This window comes from Antechinus flavipes, chromosome 2 (assembly GCF_016432865.1).
Source record: "Antechinus flavipes isolate AdamAnt ecotype Samford, QLD, Australia chromosome 2, AdamAnt_v2, whole genome shotgun sequence".
Taxonomy (NCBI): domain Eukaryota; kingdom Metazoa; phylum Chordata; class Mammalia; order Dasyuromorphia; family Dasyuridae; genus Antechinus; species Antechinus flavipes.
The window spans coordinates 162,344,366-162,365,782 of record NC_067399.1 but is presented as its reverse complement, the minus strand read 5'-3'; the positions used below and the strand labels follow the sequence as shown (position 1 = coordinate 162,365,782).

Below are 21,417 nucleotides of genomic sequence, written 5' to 3'. Positions count from 1 at the left end.
TGAACTTTTTTCTCTGAAATCAATCAAGAGCAGAAAAAGACCACAGTTTGCCAAGAGGGCTGGCCTTATAAACACAAATCTACAAAGTCACAATGGAAAAGGGTTGAAATTATAAACAAAGCTTTTCCATTCTTCCTGGAACATTTCCTAAATGCTGGATGCTGAAAGTCAGCATTTAATGGTTTTCTTTTTAAATGACAGATTTCTAAACTCTTTCTTAGAGACATTCTTCTCCAACTGACAAAACTACAGCCTAAAATAATGCTCTGGAACAAAATTGCTTATAAAGCCCTTAGAGTTTATAGGTAGAGTTTAAGATATTCTGAACAAGTCAAGGATCACCACACAGCACAAACAAAATAACTGCCTGCTTTGTCTGCTAATTTTCAGATGATGATCTAGACTGGTAAGAGTGCCTGTTCCTTAATCTAGTTTCTTAATCAACACCAGAAATTGAAAGATGTAAAGAAAGTGGGGGAAGGACAAAACTGCTTTTCTAATCACAGTAAAGCTAAATGTCAAAGTGACTTGAGATTGGCTGAAATGAAGACAGAAAGCCAAGATGAGAAAATGGTATTAAACTGATATTAAAATTTTTCCACATAAAGAAAACAAAGTCTATTGATGTCAAAAGAGAAACAAAGAACTTGCCTTTAAGTTTGTGATTGTTGTTTTGTTTTTTTCCATGTGAATAATAAACTTGGCTTCCAAATCCTTTTCCCTGCAAACAGAAACACAATCCAATATGTTAATATAGAAAACAAATTTATACACATTTACTACAATTTTTTCATTTATTTTTAAATTAGCATGTCAAGTTATTTCACAAAATCATAACTACACTATTCTTCTGGGTATGGGGATAAACTTGTAACTTTCAGGAAAGTTCGTCTAGATCTGATTCTAAAGCCCCATTTGCTAAACTAAAAACTCTAAGAAGAATCCTACACTTCAGGAATTTATCTTACAGGCTCTCTGGACACAATGGTCAATCCTCAGGATATCTTCCAAGAATGAGAATCTCCAAAATGGAAGGGAGCTCAGTGGTTGCTTCCAATGGACTAATCTGTAGTTGACTGGTTCCCACAGTAAGCTGACAAGGAAAAAAGTAGCCCTGTGCTTGAATCTCCCCATTAGAGATGAACAAGGTACTCTGAGGCAGTGCACTCCACTCTGTAATACCTCTAATTCTTTGAAAGTGTTCTTTGATATTTAGTCTACATCTGTCATTCCCATTCAGAGCTCCTCTGAGCCAAGCACCTTAGTCTTTCACAAATGAAACTCAAAGTTTTCTCAGCTTGAGGTTGAACACCTCAGGTTCCTTGAACAAAAGCTTCTATGGAGCTGGAGTCAAGAAGAACAGAGTTCATGCACGATCTCAGACTGACTAGCTGTGGGATCTTGGGCAATCATCTTACTCATTTATAAAATGGGGGTAATGATACCAACTCCCTTACAAAGTAATTCTCTGACTCAAATGAGATAACATGTGTAAAACCCTGCAAATATTAAAGCACTTTATTTAAATGCTACTCATCTATATGGCATAATCTCAAGATTCAGCACAACCTGAGCTGTCCTTTCCCAGTTATCGGTGTCCTTCCTAAAATGTGGCAGAGAACAGCAGGACCATACCTTTACTGGTCCTAGAATATGACTCTCAATGCAACTTGAGGTCACAAGAGCTAGGTATCCTTTTGCCTTCTGACTTAATTATGCAGAGGGCTACTAATGTCTTCTAGAATTTTGTTTGAAAAGCATGTCATCTGTGCCTTTATCCAGGTCTTCAATAAAAATAGTAAATACTTTAAAGCGCCAAACACAAATCTTTGAAACACTTCCAAAATGGCATCAACCTATTAAAGACTACTCCGAGTCAAGTCAATCAACACCAGTTGAGTCAAGTCAATCAACACCAAACAAACTTGTATGTCTAACAACATTTGACATTTTGTCAACTAGTTTGCAAAAATCTGAGTATATTGAATCTTTGCAATTGCTACAATCTACTAGTCAATAATTCTTTCAAGAAATGGAAACAAGGTTATTATAGCATGACTTGATCTTAAAGACATTCTCTCTCTGTATTCATTGCTTCCTTTTTCATGTGTTCATTTTAACTGTTTTACATTTTTTATCAGAACAAAAGTTAATCTCACTAGTCTATAAATTTGAAGACCATAGTCTCTTTCCTGCTTGAATGAAAACTGAGACATCATTTGCCCTTCTCCAGTCCTACAAAACCTTTCCTGTTTTTCATAATCAAAGAGAATTTACAGTGGTTCAATAATCATATTTGCCAGTTTTCTCAGTATCTCAGTATGTAGTTCATCTGGATCTGATGAATTAAACTCATCAAGAATAGCTAGGTGATGTTTTATAATCACTAAAAGAAATGATGAAAATTAAAATTTTCCAATACTTCATGCTAGAAGTTATTCCTTAGTCTAACTTCCAAATTACTAACAGAAACTGAAAAAAAGATGTAAATAGGGGAAGAATAAAACTGTTTTTCCATCCTTTCATGGTATATTTGGGTCAAAGCTTAATGTTAAATGACTTGAGATAGCTAAATTGAAAACAGGAAGCTGGGATGAGAGAAGAGCAAAAACAGTTTGTAAGCTTTAAACATTATATAAATGTCAATGAGTGCTATTGCTATTATTGTTGTTGTTGCTTTATTCGTATAGCCCAGACAGGAATAGTCCTGGGATGGATCAATATTCTTCTATATAAGTTCAATGTCCATTAGACTCAAGAGAAGATAGATGAAATAATTTTTTTGTAACTGAATAAAAGTTTTGCTTTAATAATAATAAGTTTTAGAATTCTTTATGCTTTGTAAAGCACTTTATATATACATATATAATCTCATTTTATCCTTACAACAATCCTATATAGTGGCTGACACTATTTTTAAAATAATTTTATAAATTACAAACTGGAATTTTATAAACACAGAAACTGAGGCAAAAAGAGCTTAATTGACTTTGACAGAGTAACAGAACCAGTAAGTACCTGAGGCAGGCTTTGAACTCAAGTCTTGATTTCAAACTATTCACTGCACACCTAATTGTCTCTGTACTAGAATTATAGTATCAACATAAATAAAACTGTTGCATATAATCACATGGATATAACAATGAACAACAAAAATCTAAAAATGGTATTTTAATAGATGTCACTGTGTCAAATACTCAAAATCTCCAAATCCTCTGAAAATATAGATAGAAGTATTAGAAGAAATGACAATTACTTAGGAACAAGATGAAATACATAGCATTCTCATCACCCAAAAAGTATCTAAAGTTCATCTTCTATAGATTCCATGAAAATCTATTTGGTTCAATTTCAGCAGCACGGCATGAGAATGAGACAATGCAAAGGATATGAACAGACAATTCTCAGATGAAGAAATTAAAACTATTTATAGCCATATGAAAATATGCTCCAAATCATTATTAATCAGAGAAATGCAAATTAAGACAACTCTGAGATACCACTACACACCTGTCAGATTGGCTAGAATGACAGGGAAAGATATTGCAGAATGTTGAAGGGGATGTGGGAAAACAGGGACACTGATACATTGTTGGTGGAATTGTGAACTCATCCAATCATTCTGGAGAGTGATTTGGATCTATGCTCAAAAAGTTATCAAACTGTGCATACCCTTTGACCCAGCAGTGCTACTAGTGGGCTTATACCTCAAAGAGATACTAAAGAAGGGAAAGGGACCTGAATATGCCAAAATGTTTGTGGCAGCTCTGTTTGTAGTGGCCCGAAGCTGGAAACTGAGTGGATGCCCATCAATTGGAGAATGGCTGGGTAAATTGTGGTATATGAATGTTATGGAATATTATTGTTCTGTAAGGAATGACCAGCAGGATGAATACAGAGAGGACTGGCGAGAGTTACATGAGCTGATGCTAAGTGAAATGAGCAGAACCAGGAGATCATTATATACCTCAACAACAATACTGTATGAGGATGTATTCTGATGGAAGTGGATCTCTTCGATAAAGAGAGTTAATTCAGTTTCAGTTGATCAAGGATGGACAGAAGCAACTACATCCAAAGAAAGAACACTGGGAGATGAATATAAACTGCTTGCATTTCTGTTTTTCTTCCTGGGTTATTTATACCTTCTGAATCCAATTCTTCCTGTACAACAAGAGAACTGTTCGGTTCTGCACACATATATTGTATCTAGGATATACTGTAACCTATTCAAAGGTAAAGGACTGCTTGCCTTCTGGGAGAGGGGGTAGAGGGAGGGAGGGAGGGGAAAAATCGGAATAGAAGTGAGTGCAAGGGATAATGTTGTAAAAAATTACCCTGGCATGGGTTCTGTCAATAAAAAGTTTAAAAAATAAATAAATAAATAAGATAAAAAAATAAAATTAAAAAAAAAGAGAGAGAGAATGAGACAATGCACATATTACAAATCTACTAGTCTTGAGAAATAATTAATTAAAACAAACAAAACTGAAAGAAACCCTAGAGATCCTCTATTACAAATCTTTTCATTTTACAGATAGGGAAACTGGTCTAAATGAGTGATATGACTCCTCCAAAATTATACACAGAAGAAATCCATGGCCCTTAGTTCCTGTTTCCCAGGGTAATAAACTTTCCATTTTGGCAACCTGCCTCATCATTTTTCAAGTAGACATCAAGATATGCAGGTAGGTAGGTAGGTAGATACAGAGACAGACAGACATTTAAGTATACTATTACTATGTGCCCAGTACATGACTAGTTTTTTTTTTTTTTTATTTTGTTTTTTAACTATACACTACCTGGTAGACTTGGAATTTTGGATAAAGACCACCAGGTAATAGAATAACTGAAAAGTATTGATGAGGTGCAAATGATGAGGCTAGTGATAGTTGTTCTGACGTGTGAGAACTGGGATGGAGAATCCCCTTTGGTCTGCCAGGTCCAATGTGAAAGAATACGCAAACCCAAAATCTGTGTGGCAAAAAGGGAATTTTATTGTTGACTAAAAAGGAAGCTTTCTTAGCAGGCAAACCTTGTCATTAGGAATTTGGCAAAGGTTAACACTGAGAAGAGCATATCTTCACAGTGGGCAAAAGTCTTGACAGGCGGCTTTGCCAAGAAGAGAGTTTCCTTGGCAAAGCAAATTCCTGTTTTGGACTTCTGCAGAGATCCGGGGTTCAGAGTTGTCTTTTATTAGCCTTCTGAGGCTCAGGCTTCAATTCAAAATTGAATGACATTCCCTCAAGTGTTAATGCTGCAGACTTTGATCTCTAATTGAAAAGAAATTACTTATCTTGGGAGTTTTGAGCTACTAAGAATACTTCTGGAATCATCTTCAACTCCATAAAAGGTGTGACCACAACTGAATGAGACCACTTAACTTCCCTGAGGATGGATCTCTCCCAGAGAAGAGTTTAGACAATTTCAGGGTTCTCTCCCATCATTTCCCCCCAAAAGTCAAAGGGGACACAATTTACATCAACCTCAACATAAAAGCAACAAGAGTCAGCAAGGTGTCACAGAAGATAGAACATTGAGTCTCCTGAGTTCAAAGCCAGCCTCAGGCACTTATTAGCTGTGTGATTCTGAGCAAGTGACTCAACCCTCAGTTTGCCTCAGTCTCTTTATCTGTAAAATGAGCTAGAGAAGGAAATGGCAAACCACCAGGCCTTGCCAAGAAAACCCCAAATGGGGTCACAAAGGGTCAAACACACAGAAGAAAAAAGGTAAAAAGCCTTTATGGCTTTCTAACAACATCCTTTTGTTATAATTAAGAGCTAACAGCCCAGAGTACCCCTATTAGTGGAAGCTAAACAGTGCTAAAACTTCCGAGGCTGGCATTCCAGATCCAATTTATTCTGCCACAATATCCCACTGCTGACACTTGTTCTTTGGCTAGGTCCATTTCCTCCCCCTCTCTGCTCATTCTAAATTCCATACCCTTCTCAAAAATTACTTCACAAACACAGTTACTTTACTTTTACTTGCATAGTTACTTTACAAACTTCTTCCAATAGATTCAGAGGACCTGCTCTAGACCCAGCAATATAGGGATATGGAAAGAGGCCAGGGTTTGGAGTTGGAAAAACCAGCCTGGAATCTCGATCTGATCCTCCCCTCGCCTTTCGAAGCGTCAGTGACCTCATCTGTAAAACGGGCCAGACAAGAGGTTACCCCTCCCATTCTAATATCCTGGGACTCCTCCAGGTATGGTAGGGTGGGCCCAGTCTCTTCCACTCTATCACTGCCTGGAACCATGGGGAGAACACCAAGCCTGAAGTCAGGAAGACAAGTGCAAACACCCACTAGCAGCCTTGTGACCTTGGACAGGTCAATAAACCGGTTTGCCTCAGGCTGGTCATCTATAAAGCAGGGGTAATAACAGTACAATTTGCAGGGTTGTTATAAGAATGATATAAGGAAATAATTATAAATTGTTTAGCATTGCACCTGACACATAATGCTATAGAAATGCTAGAAGTTATCCGTCTCGTTATTATAGTACATTTATATGTTGACCTCAAATTGTTCCCTAGTTGTTTTCTCACGCTCCAGGAAGACAGGAACATGTCTTCTAGAGTCTCTATAACATATAACAGTATTTAGTTTGTTTCTATACACTCATTTAGACACTCAAGAAATACTATCATCATTTTTTAGCTCCAATGAAAATGTGGAATGCAACAACATTAGCTAATTAATTGGTATCTACATGCATCTCACATGGAAAAAATAAATAATGCTAAGATATTATTGGAACATTTACTTAGTCACATAACACAATGACCTATGGTCAAAATTAAAGTCTGTTTTTCTTTCTCTCAGTAAATTCAATTTCTCTAAATACATCTTTAGGTAAATAATACATTTAATTAGAAGGCTCAAACCAGATGATAGAATCATAGAGCTAGAGTCATAAGATACTAAAATTTGTAAGAATTTGGAATATATCATCAGAATAACAAATAAATGTGGCTCCTAAAATATTTCTATGCCTCCCCATAGGAGAGAAAAAATTTGATAGAATAATTCACTGCTAATCCAATTAACTAAAAATACTTTAATTAAGGTTAAGATTAAATTAATTTAAGGTCACAGAGATGGATACAGAGCAAGAGAAAAGCAAAGAGCTTAAAACAACCATAAGATACATCCATGTAGATAAAGAGCATTATTGTGTGTAATGTTCGGGCTAGCTTTCTTGAGGATCTCTCTGGAGTCTGAGATCCAGCTCATGTATACTCTTACTCGAGTCTCTCTCGAGTCTGCTTATTTCAAATCCTCTTAGTACAATTACATCACTACAGAGCTGACCATGTGTCAATTGTAGAACCATTATATCACCATACTAAGTACTAAGTACTAAGTATATATAAACTAGAGACCCATTATCTCATCAATCACACTGAGTAAACACCCTGTTGTAAGTATCCTCCTTTCAGGTATACTTTTCCAGAGTTCTGGCCCTCTACAATTGTGGACAATAATTCCACCAAGGAAACCAAAAAGAATCAGTGCAACATATAAAGAATTATGACAAAACAATGTCATGAAAACCCCAGGAGGAGAGACTATCCGAACATCACAGATAGAAAGAAAGTAACAGAGGTCATCTAGCCCAAAATGGAAACTCAAGGCTCAATAGGGCTCTAGAGTGAACTATTCAAGGTTGTACAGGTAGGAAGTACTAAGTTGTGAATCTAGATCCTTTCCCCATAAATCCAAGCTTGATTCTTCTACACCACTGTCTCCTATATGCAGAAAAAAGGAAAGGTCAATAGTGTCAAACATTGAAGAGGTCAATTGATGAGGGCTGAGAAAATGTCACAAAATTTAGCAAGAAAGAAATAATAGCTAGCAATTATATAACATCTATTATGTGCCAGGCACTGTGCTAAGTGCTTTGCAAATATTATTTCAACTAATCCTCACCACAACTCTGAAAAGTAGATGCAATTATTGTCCCCATGTTACCGTTAGGGAAACTGAGGCAAGAAACTCATGTGAGAGGCTCTAACTTTAAAGTAAGATTTGCTGTTTTCCTTCTAGGTTTTTTTATTATAGCTTTTTATTTACAAGATATATGCATGAGTAATTTTTCAGCATTGACAATTACAAAACCTTTTATTCCAATTTTTTCCCTCTTCTCCCCACCCCCTCCCCCAGATAGCAGGTAGACCAATACATATTAAATATGTTAAAGTATCTGTTAAATTCTAAGTTATTTTTTATTTCCTTTGTCGGTTCTTTTATTGAGATAAGTTATATTGAGAATTTGAGAAAAGTAACAGTTGGTTTAGTTACTGAAAGAAGTTGTCCCATGTATTGGAGAAAACAATTTTAGCCATGTGCCAGCTCAATAAACAAAAAGAACCTTGACTGAGATGAAGAGTTTCAGCAAGCAGAGCTTGCTGTTTTACTTCTGGATCACTTCTGGAAATAAGTCTGCCTGAGAAAGCATTCCTCCCTCCCCTCCCCCAATCATGAATTCATTTCCTTGAGTGTAACAATACTGCATATCTGTGTACCTTATAATCATAAATCTGAAGGGAAAATGTGTTACTTGTGTATTTAAATGATTGTCTCTTTTTTTTGTTCTTAATACCAATAATAATAATAATATTAATTCATATAGCACCTACTATGAATCAGACATTGTACAAAGCACTTTATAAATAGCTCATTTAATCCTTACAACAATGGACTATTACTGAGCCTAATTTACAGATAAGGAAACTGAGGCAGGGGTCAAGTGGCTTGCTCAAGGTCAGTCACACATCTATTAAGTCGGAGGCCACATTTAAACTCAGGTTTTCCTGATTCTAACACCAGTATTCTATCTACTGCATTACCAGCTGCTCTGACCTAAGTCCTTAATAAATGCTTGTTGACTGATGCATAAAATGTTATAGTAATAGATAGCATTTACACAGCACTTTGTAAACCTTAGAGCTTAGCTCTCATAATAGTCAAGCTTTGAGAGGAAGGTGTTATAATTTCCCTTATTCTACAGTTGAAGAAACTGAGGCAGCCAGCCTTGCCGAAGGACTTGGTGGCTATAGCCAATAAGTTTCTGAAGCAATATTTGAATTCAGGTCTTCCTAACTCCTGGCCCTGTGCTGTTTATACCACCCAGCTACTGAGTGTTTCTGAAGTAAATACATGTTATCTCATAATGTTAAGTTAACAAAAACATAAAACAAATATGCCTTTGTAGTCTTGTTAGTTCTGGTTACAATACATGATGCTTAGTATAGTGTCTACCCATAAAAGTGTCACAAGATGTCTATAAACAAGAGGGTATGCTATGAAACTCCATTGGGTCTTAGTATTTATATTTACCAATATTTTAGAAAAGTGGTCATTTCATTGAGTGCAGGGAATACTGAAGCTGCTTTCCTATCTATTATGGACCAGAACTCTGTACTTGAAACAAGGATTCTTACAAGGTGATAACTCAGTAGAATTGATAAGACAATGGTTATCTAGTTTAGCATGGTGATTAATGGTTCTCTCCTTCAGTATGATTGAATTAACCTTACAACAAATAATGGTTCTCTAGTGATATAATGATTGGTTTATACTCAATATGATGAATGGATTTAACTGTAATAGAGCATATAAGCTGGGACAAACTCAGCCAGATTCATTCATTCCATCTCATACCACCATGGTGGCAGACCTGTCCTCCGGCATTTCTCCACTAAGACCAAGGCCCGTCTGAGCCAGAAAAAGACTCAGAAAGGCTCGGAGAAGACAGAAGACTGGAGGCTGGAGCACAAGCTTGAGGACTGAGAAAGACTTCAAGACAGAGACTGTCATGGTGGTTCTCCTGCCACCCCCACAGAAACCAAGACACATTCTGGAGGACCTCCAGAAAGCTGGCTCGGGCTCCAGGCAAGGAAACTAGACTGTGAAGGAGATAATAAAGAATTTGGACTTTAACACCTGGCTATTCTCATGGTGATTAATTTGCTGAAACTAAGGCTGGTCCCAAAACCTCCAGAAAACCAACAAGAACTCTACATTTTGATCCCCAACAAGGAGCTAAGGACCTACATCTGTGACCTAGAAATTAAGGTGAGTACAAAAACAGACAAGAAGGAAACTTTGTTAAGGGCTAAACTAATGTTTCAGCTGAAATGGGACAAATGTTTAGAAAACAGCTTTCTCCTCGGAAAGGAAAGTGTGTAAAAAGCATGGTTACACTAATAAAAAAAACCAAGGTTTGACTGTAATCTTGGGAGCAGATCATTGGACTTTTGGAAACATTACAATACTCATCTCCTTGGTTCTCTAAGGAAGAAGATTTAGAACCAAACAAGTGGGAACTAGTAGGAGAGCAACTAAGTGAATTGCAATGATAATGGTCTTGATTCAATTCCTAAAGAAGCATTCTATACATATAACAATACAATTGGCTTTAGGAAATTACATAAGTTATAGAATAAGGAAAAAGAAGAAAGTGCAGGAGGGAGAGGGTACTAATATAGCAGTCGAAAAGCATAAAGAATTAGACAAGAAAGGAGTTAAGTATACAAAGCTTATGAAATTAAGGCATGTGGTACTTCACAGCAGAAGCCATTAAGGCCTCCCCATCCCCTGACCTAACCCCCTTCAATTCATCCTTCATGGGTGGAGGGAGAAGGAGGAGAAAGAGGGGCAGTGACAAAGCAACCACCTATGAAGCAGCCTATGACATTATAAAAGGCCCTAATTAAAGCTAAAAAAAGGATGGGATATTTCTGATTTAATAGAAGCATACCCTGTTGTTCAAGAGTTTGACTCTTCAGGTCAAGAAAGGAGAAGATACACTCCTTTTGATTGGAAATTATCAAAGAACTGAAAAAGGGTTGCAGTCTATGGGGCTACATCATCTTATGTTAAGATGGTATTAGAGAATTTGGCTTGTGAAATTTTAACCTCTAGTGATTAGAAATCTATAGCAAGGACATGCTTAGAACCTGGAAAAAATTTGTGGCTTTCAGAGTATAATGAGCGCTGTAGGATACAAGCCCAACAAAATAGGCAAACTGGAGTTAATATAAAAATCATCTTTGACCAACTAGCAGGTATAAGTCGGTATGCAGATTTAGCACAGACTAATTACCCTTTGATAGCATATGAGCAAATTGCTGCTGCTGCAATCAAAGCATTGGGCTCCCTCCTAGGAAAACAAGATAGTGGGGAAGAGGAGATCATTATACACTTCAACGACGATACTGTATAAGGATGTATTCTTATGGAAGTGGATTTCTTTGACAAAGAGACCTAACTCAGTTTCAATTGATAAATGATGGACAGAAGCAGCTACACCCAAAGAAAGGACACTGGGAAATGAATGTAAACTATTTGCATTTTTGTTTTTCTTCCCAGGTTATTTTTACCTTCTGAATCCAATTCTCCCTGTGCAACAAGAGAACTGTTCAGTTCTGCAAACATATATTGTATCTAGGATATACTGTAACCTATTCAACATGTAAAGGACTGCTTGCCATGTAGGGGAGGGGGTGGAGGGAGGGAGGAGAAAAAATCGGAACAGAAGCGAGTGCAAGGGATAATGTTGTAAAAAAAATTACCCTGGCATGGGTTCTGTCAATAAAAAGTTATTATAAAATTAAAAAAAAAAAAGAATAAAAGAAATGTGTTTTTCAAGCAAAAAAAGGTTTAAAGTTTGAAACACAGTTTTGCAGGGATGAATGTTGAGAGCAATCTATGCATGTATTTTAAAAATAAAAAGCTAAAAAAAAAAAAAAAAAAGATAGTGGGGAAGGCTTCATGAAAATAGAGCAAGGTCCAAATGAACCCTTTGCTGATTTTGTGGGATGTCTGCAGACAGCTGTCATATGAACGATTGGAAAAAATGCAGCAACAGAAATTATGATAAAACAACTTTCTAGAGAAAACGCTAATGAGATTTGTAGAAGAATTATACTAGAACTACACACGGATGCTCCTTTAGAGGAGATCATAAGACGCTGTGCCACAGTGTATTTGGGTATTTGGGCACAAATACCTTTTATACCCAGGTTATGATGCAGACTTCTCAAGATCTGAACATGGGAAGATAGGGTCTCTTTTGGCAAGGGATTTTCCAGAGAGACTTGTCAATGCTTTCAATGTGATCAAGTAGGGCATCTGAGAGCTCAATGTAACATAAAGATAGAGTGAGAAGATAGGATGGGAGTACAAGACCTAAAACCCCATGCCCAAAATGCAACAGAGGCTTCCACTGGGCCTCAGAATGTGGATTGACCCAGGGAAATGAGAGATGGGGCCCAGCTCCAAAATCTCAAACAAAAAACAGGTGGGGCATGATGGCAGCCAAGGTTATACTCAAAGAGTCTTTAGAACTTCAGAACTTTGATACGATCAATCAGCCATAAAGCAATCAGATGGGAGAAAGGGATTACAGTTGGGGAGAATACAGGCTTTTTAACCCGACAGAAGGGCAGTGTCCAGTACGAGCAGCCCCAATGTAATTGCCAAGTGATGTAGAGAGAAAGTGGTGAATGGAATGGATCAGATAAGTTAACTGCTTGGGGGAGAGGGTTTGCTTATATCTCTACAGAGGGAGAAGGAATCATGGGTGTCAATGAGCACCTGAAGAGAGACAGAAAAAGAAAAAAACCGCGAAACAAAGGAGAAGACCTAAGAAACATCTGACACTGAAAGAGCATGGCTAATAATGAGACTGTTACAGAACTTTAAACCAGCAGGAACCGTTGGATTCCCTGGGATGAAAAACTGTTGATAAGATTATTGCAGAACTTCAAAACCACTGGATTCCCGGAGACATGATAAGACTGACACAGGACTTCAAAATCTGCAGGAATCATCGGATTCCCTGATACATGATGAGACTATTGTAGGACTTCAAAACTTGCAGGAATTATCGGATTCCCTGACACATGAAGTAATGGACAATAGATTGGTTTTGGACTATTTCTAGGACTTATGGATTGTATAATTCATCATGTTGACTCATGTTGTGTTATATTGCTATACCTCCCATGTTGATGGATTTATGTATACTTGTTTCAAATGAGACCCTTCAGAAACTTGCAAATCTGATTTGACTCCCTATTTCCTTTGGTGTTTTCATCTCCCTTCCTGAGTTATGAGGGAGGACATGATCACCTCTTTTGGGGGGTTTTCACACCCTTTTTTGAGAAGTCAGAGAGTATGTGGTCATCTCATTTTGGGGGTTCCCACCTTCCTGAAAAGGGAAGGTGTGACCACCTAAGCTCTAAAACAAAACAAAGCGAGAGATGTTATGGGCCAGAACTCTGTACTTGAAACAAGGATTCTTACAAGGTGCTAAGTGGAATTGATAAGACAATGGTTATCTAGTTTAGCATAGTGCTTAATAGTTCTCTAGTTCAATATGATTGATTTAATCTTACAACAAATAATGGTTCCCTCCCATCAACTGGAGAATGGTTGGGTAAATTGTGGTATATGAATGTTATGGAATATTATTGTTCTGTAAGAAATGACCAGAAGGATGAATACAGAGAGGACTGGCGAGACTTACATGAACTGATGCTAAGTGAAATGAGCAGAACCAGGAGATCATTATATATTTCAACAACAATACTGTATGAGGATGTATTCTGATAGAAGTGGATTTCTTTGACAAAGAGAAGAGCTAACTCAGTTTCAATTGATAAATGATGGACAGAAGCAGCTACACCCAAAGAAAGAACACCGGGAAATGAATATAAACTGCTTGCATTTTTGTTTTTCTTCCCAGATTATTTATACCTTCTGAATTCAATTCTCCCTGTACAACAAGAAAACTGTTCGGTTCTGCAAACATATATTGTATCTAGGATATACTGTAACCTATTCAACATGTAAAGGACTACTTGCCATCTGGGGGAGGCAGAGGAGGGAGGGAGGGGAAAAATCAGAACAGAAATGAATGCAAGGGATAATGCTGTAAAAAATTATCCTGGCATGAGTTCTATCAATAAAAAGTTATTAAAAAAAAAAAAAAAAAGAATGCTAAGATATTGCATTGACTGTGAGCCAGTGGACATAAAACTGGTTGAATGATATACTAATTAAAAATTTCTCATTTAAAAAAAAAAAAAAACAAAGACCTAGAGAAAACCAACAAGAACACTACACCTATTGACATTAGCTATATATAACTTCTCTTGAACATCTTCTTATCAGTATTGTTAGACTTAGAAATTCTTATGGTACTTAAAAGACTTTGAAATGTCCTTTATTCTAAAGAGCTAATTATTTGTAATAACAAATAATAAGATTAACTTCTAAAATCCATATGCACAGACTTGTCCCTGTTACACCTATATATTTATAAAGGAATAATGTTCTTCTGAAAACAAGAATAAGATGTACAATATACTATTAAGTTTAATGTTGTTTAACAAAACAATAAATTAAACCATTATGTGTGACCTTTGCCAAAATTTAATAAACCAGAGTAGGCTTCAGCACAGCCTTTCATATAACAGAAATGTCTTTCAAAATCCCAGCCTCATGGCCACAAAAAGCAAAATAAACTATGAAAATGTCCAAAAGCAAACATAGTACAACAAATATCTTGGAAGCTTTCTACTTTACATGTCTTCAAAAGATTTGGCTATCCCTATCCTTGACACTGATTATAACACTTCCTCATCATGAGCTGCTGTGGTTAAAAAGATGTGGTCCCATAGAAACCTTCTGTGGATGAGGCCTACATCCACCAAAGAGAATCCAGCATCCTCTGGAATTGACTCTAGCCTAGGTACCTTTCCAACTCAGCAGTTACCCAGCCCTGCTGAGAGGCATGATGGGAAGAAAATAGCGCTTGGAACCTGTGACCTCCTGGCTCTGAGCTAAATTCCCAGAAATCATCAACTCCCACGGCTTAATTGTTAGGGAGAAAAAAACACAGCTGAGTAAGAACTGAAAAGGCTCTTGGATGGGCAATATCTTGGGCAATATCCCCAAGTTCCCTTGAACTTCTTTAAAAATGTCATTATCAAGGAGTAACCATGCGCAGGGATCAGCTAGTGAGCTGTGACTCCAAACACAGCTGCAAATGCCCAATACCAACCCTTCAGAACAGGCACAATCCATAGTGGGACAGAAAGAAATAATTATATTCACTATTTGACTATCAACAGGATGCTGAAGGGAATTAACCACAACAAAGCTTGCTTGCTTTCTCATCTGTTGGCAGTACTCAACACCCAATTTTTTTGAAGCTCATTTTATTTACTTGACAGGCAGTTCACTATAGATAGAAAGCCAGCCTTTGCATCAATAAGACCTAGATTCATTCAAGTCCCTCCTCTGAAGCATCTGACTACTCTCTATCTGTAGGTGGGACCCACCAGTAGGAAGTAGGACTTCCACTATCAGAACCCCAGAAACGTCTTCATCCTGGATCATGTCAAGCCTAGAGCTGCTCCTGCCATCTGCTCTCTCTTGGCCTGACTGTGAATGGCCCCTCCCAGAACCTCCATTTAAGGAGGGTACCAGACCAGTAGTCCCTTCATCTCTCACCTGGCTACAATCCAGACTCTTATAGCATGCCCCAAGTACTTTCCTTCTCCACTTGTCCCCCTTTTCCAGCTTTCTTCCATATGTTTTCTTCTCCATTAGAAAGCAAACTCCTTGAGCAGAGGGAATGTTTCTTTTTGCTTGTATTTGCATTCCCAGTACTTAGGGGACAGTGATCAGCATTTCACCATTCAGGTTTCATTCTTCTAAAACCTAGTTCTCATAGTTCCTGGACTTCAATTCAAGCATGCCATCTCCACTCACTTCAATCACCCAAGACAAAGTCATACCTTGAACCTTATTACTCTAAAATAGTCCATAGGCCATAATTTCCCCTTCTGACCCATTGTTCATCTCAGAATCTTTCACTTGGCCCTCAGACCCACAGCTCCTCTTTACTGTGCCAGTTTCTATTTCCATTTATGGGAGAACAGATATTAGCCTGGACGTGGGCCAACCATTTCTATGGTCACCTCTGGAATTCCTAAAGCCTTTGACTATCCACCGATGTACCTTCCTACCAATCTTGCCCAAACCCACTGCCCCACCTCATATGTTTTCCTCACTTACCTAGATATTTGAGTGTGTTGCTTAAGAAAATTACAAAATCATCTTCTTTGAATTCACTAGAAATCTATAATTGGCCCTCACTGCGACGTGGAAAACAGGTTATCTATTGTTGCTCCTTGTTACACTGCCAAAGGAGCTATTCCAAAACATCACTACCTTCTTTAAGCCCCTAACTCTATAATTTCTTTCATTATCTACCTTCTAATTCCAAAATGTATGATTCATTCTTAGCAGATAATAAATTTCTTAAAAAGCATTATTAAGCACTTACTATGTGTCAGGCACTGCTAAGAGCTGGGAATACAAACAGAAAAAGACAGTCCCTGCTCTCAAAGAGCTTAATTTCTAGTAGAAATTAAATATAAAAATATAAATAGAGGAAAAATAGAGGATTAAAAATAGAGGAAATCAACAAATGAAACAGAGTGATGGTGAAGGAAGCTCACAGAAATGATGAGGGATATCATAAAGCAATTGACTGACACATTTCCAAGAAGACAGCATTGATTTGTTTATTATTAAAGAAGGAAACAGGACAGGAAGGCTGCCTGTGAAATGTTGCCACTCAGAAAGCCAAGGGGTCCAGCCTCTCAGGCTGCTGCTGCCCAGCTATCTTCACGCTGTTCTCCTTACTACAGAATCCACCTCCACCCAGCATCCACATAACTGTCCTGGGTTTCCCGGCCACCACTGGTCGCCCTCCTCAGACCTTTTTGCTTCTGTTCTCTGGCCATCTGCAGGCCATGCTCCTTTGCACTAGACTACATTCAGCCTAACATTTTACCTACTACTTTTTGGAAAGCAAAACACCTGAACATGCTCCCTCAACCACGTCTCTCTAGGGAAAGGGGGGTCTTCTCATTTGCAAAGTTAGTAATTTCACCTGAATCCCGAGATTATCTGTCCGCTTCCTCTAGAACTTCTCCTCATATCACAGAGCATCCCTAACTATAACGGCTTCTTCCCTTCTCATGCTACTTTTACTTGTAATATATTTTCTCCAAATCCTGCTAGCTTTGGCTTCAACCTACCTTCTCTTCTCTCTTCACCAAAAACACCTGAAATAACTGTACTAAATGCATTCATTTCCTCACTTTCTAAACTCAGAAAAATCACAAAATTTATAGCTGAAAAAATTAAGGAAATCTGATAGGAACTCCCTCTTCTCTCATTCTCATTTCAGAACCTCCTGACATCTCCCATTTTCCCCTCCTTTCCCCACAATCTCTGACAAAGAAGTAACCCTTCTTGGCAAAGTCAAAAACTCTGCATATGTACTTGGATCTAAACCCCTTTCTTTATTTAGCTTTCTAACATTTCTATGGCTTTAACTATTATAGCTTACATGGATCACCACCAGAGATGTGCTAGTAAATGTTTAACAACTAGCTCTCTGGAAAGGAAAAAAAAAAGTCATAATGTACTTTTACGTTTAATCTGCATTAACATTTTCTCCATTACTTTCTTAAGTCTTGACAATTAATGAAACAATAATTCAAACCCTGATTTGCAGCATTTGCTGATTTATAAAGTAACAATGTCCAAACTAAACATTTACATCAGTTCTCTCTTGCTTATATCCTTAACCTTAACTTGGCTGATCATCAAATAAAGTAAATATACAATATACAGTGGAAATTATTACAGTAATTTTGTTCTGATAAATGTAAAGATTTATGCTCTCAGGATAAGAATTTACTTTTTGGTTAAAAAAAAAATTGTTGGGAAAACCAAGAAATAGTCTGCCTGAAATTAGGTATAGACTAATATTAGAACATATTACAAATTAAAACATATTACCTATGAGATTTGTGGATAGGAAAATTTATGAATAAATAAGAGATAGAGAGCATTATGAGATATAAAAAGAATGATTTTGATTATGTTAAGTTATAAAGGGTTTGTATAAATGAAACCAAGATTAGAAGAAAAGCAGAAAATTGGGGGAAAATTTTATATAGTCTCTCAGATAAAGGCCTCATATATCAAAACTATAGAGAACTTAGTCAAATTTATAAGAATATGAGTCATTTCCCAATTGATATATGACCAAAGAATATGAACAAGCACCAGGTATTGGAAAAAGATATCAAAGCTGTATATAGTCACATTAAAAAATGCTCCGAATCATTATTAGTTAGAGAAATGCATATTAAAACAAGTTGAGATGATATCTTACACCTATCAGACTGGCTAAAATGACAGAAGGGGAAAAGGACAAATGTTGTAGGAGATACAGGGTAATAAGGATACTTATACATATTGGTGGAACTGAAAACTGATCCAATCATTTTGCAGAACAGCCTGAAATTATAAAATTGCTTTATCCTTCAACCCAACAATATCACTAAGAGATATGTTTCCCAAGGCGACTGGGGAAAAAAGGAAGAGAACCTATATGCTCCAAAATATTTATAGCAGCTCTCTTTGTGGTAGTAAAGACCTGGAAATTGAGGAAATGTAAAACAAATGGGCAATCACTGAATAAGATGTGGTATATGATTATGATGGAATACTACCTTACTCAAATGTAAACAGATTGATTTTAGGAAAACATGGGAAGACTTGTATGAAATAATGAAGAGTAAAATATACAGAATACTGTTCAAAGAGTAAATGTAAATTACTAAGCTATTCTGAGGCATATGAATATTCAAATCAATTACAAAGAACCTATGAAAGAAAATGCTATCCACTTTCAGAGAAAGAATTGATATATGGAACTATATATTTTATAACTTAAAATATATATTTATATCAAATGTTGGCCTTCTCCAGGAGAAAGGGAGGAACAGTTTGGTAGTCCCTAACACACACACTTTTAAACTTTAACCTGTCTCCTCTGCTCCAGAATTACATTTCCAACTGTCAATTCATCACCTACATCTGGCTGTCCTACCATCAGCTTTGGACATTATATCCAAAACCAGGCTCATCATATTCTCCACAGTTGAAAACACAGTGGGAAACTGATGAATAGAGAGGAGACATTTTCTAATTCTTAAGACCCAGAGCAGAATCCTTAACAATAAGCAAGGATTAGGCAGCAGGGTTGAGTTTTACAAAGAGTTTATCTTTGGATGATAATGGAAATATGAAAAATAAAAGTTAGATACCTTATAAATATTTTAGCAAAAAAATGGTGAGCTATGGTTTTCTAAAAATAGATGTCAAACTTCAAAAATTCTCTTAATCAAGGAGTAGATATTTGAGAAAGCAGCTACAGATCCCTCTGGATCACAATTTTTAAAAGTGCTCACAGTTACAACTTGAAAGAAAAACAGGATTTAGTGAAGTGGCAAATCAAGACACTAAGGATATTCAGAGAATTGTTCAATGGGGACTGAAGACATTTACAGAACCTCAGAATTGCTAGTGATTGTCAGTTTAATCTAATGACAGAGAAGGATAACAGTGTTCCACTGGTACGCCAATCAGTGTATGGTTTCATCAAAGTAGATGCTCCCTCTGACAATGCAAACTGCACCTTATTTTATGCAATTAGTGTCCATTTTCTCCTATAAAATTACCACTGCAGTCCAGCCAACATACTACAGCACTTCCTTTCAAGAACTTCCGTAAAGCACAGAGGTTGTCACTTGATTGTCCCACTAGCACTATGTAGCATAATTTTTTTTTAATTCCTTTTCATCTTTTGGCCACTTTAGAATTTCTCATTTATAATGTGTTGTAATCTATTCATACCCATCATATAACCTTTTAACTTTGATTTTTTCAGAAAATATAGCATTCAACTACTCAAAAGCATCTACTGTTACCAGAAGTTGTTATACTGAATTGTCATTTTTCTCGTAGAGCAGCATGACATCAGGAAGTTGATGCCATGACATGCAAAAGAAATGGATTTAAGAGGGAGGCTGTGCAAAGTCAGCCTCCAGAGTCACCTGGGTCTAGGGCAAAACATACTTCGGAACAACAAGAGATGGTCCATTACCAGAATTTACCAATGGATCTGTGATCTCGTTGGGAAAGGCCATTCCCTCCTCCTGCCTGTCCTCTGGCCATAATCCTCATCTTCATCTTCCTCTTCATCCTCCTCCCATTAGAATGTTGGATGCTTCCTAGCTCCTCTTTCATGTGTTGTTTTCCCAATTAGCATGAAAGTTCTCTGAAGGAAGGACTACTGGAATTTCTTATATTTCTATCCCTAGTCTTTAGTATAATAGTTGACATTTAGTAAGTGCTTAATAAATGCTTTATTATAATATCATCATCTCATTCCCTGGATATCTCAAAGATACCAATGAAGCATAATGGCTATCTTCCCACAGTTTTTCTTTCACTCTCATCTTTTCTTATACAAAAAGACTTCATTTCTCTTTATCATGTATGTCATACATAACAACTCTGCAATGCGTTTCCGGCATTATTCCTTATTTATAATATATTGCACCTGCTCACACCATGCACAGCTCCATTGTTTTCTCGGTAATCAATTTGAATTCTTTGTCAAATTTAGTGTTTCATGACTCAAAGCCAAACAACATTTCTGAGAGAATATAGTATTGATGTTAAAAGATAAGGACAGGATCTAAGAAACTTGAGGAAATTAAAGGAATTCTGAAATCCTCATAAGAAATTCAGATCACTCTTTTGCCCCCTTCAATTCTGTTATCCAGATCATTATATATTGGGAGTGTTTACTCCAAGTTTATAGCCTTATAGACAAGTTCTATGAGTTAGCCAACTATGTAATATTAACAATGTCTAGAAAGTATGAATGTGTACATTTTTTCAAGAAATCTTATCTAATTTTGACATGGGCATAGAATCCACCAAAAAGGACTTATTAAGTGTTAGATGTAAGTAGTGTTACACCTCACTGGAAAAAAGCATTTTACTTCATGGAATAAATTTCACTTTTTTAATAATCATCCAGCTTATGCACAGTGGGATCTTATACTGCATTACCTTTAAATTAATCATGTATTTGTAAAAATTTGATCTACCTTAGAATACTTATAAACATCTGCCTGTTTCTTTCTGAAGTCTTCATCAAGAATGCTTCCACCAATATCCACAAAATAATAAAAAGGACCAGAGGAAACACTATATAGCACATTGTGTGGGTCCTTTTTTGAGGATTTATGGAATGACAAAAACAAAAATCACATGGGATAAGAAGGCAAAGAAAGATTTCCACTTTACCAGTGGAAAAAAGTACTCGTGGTGATGAGCTCACAGATTTATCTAAGTAAAAAATTCAAATGGCATACTGTACGTTTTAGCTATATCATTCTGAAGACCAAAACATTATTAGATAAAAGTCTATATGACACAGGTTACTTCAAGAATATA

At 36.7% G+C, this 21,417-nt stretch overlaps 1 protein-coding gene across 2 annotated transcripts in view; it reads right to left on the bottom strand.

Annotated features, from left to right (window-relative positions):
* The window catches only part of KIF16B (kinesin family member 16B), a 341,764-nt gene that overhangs the window by 297,509 nt on the left and 22,838 nt on the right, over positions 1-21,417 (bottom strand). For both annotated transcript variants that reach the window (XM_051975895.1, XM_051975896.1), the window contains exon 2: positions 652-721. In XM_051975895.1, coding sequence (XP_051831855.1) covers positions 652-721 — 70 coding nt within the window. The remainder of the gene's footprint in view (positions 1-651; positions 722-21,417) is intronic.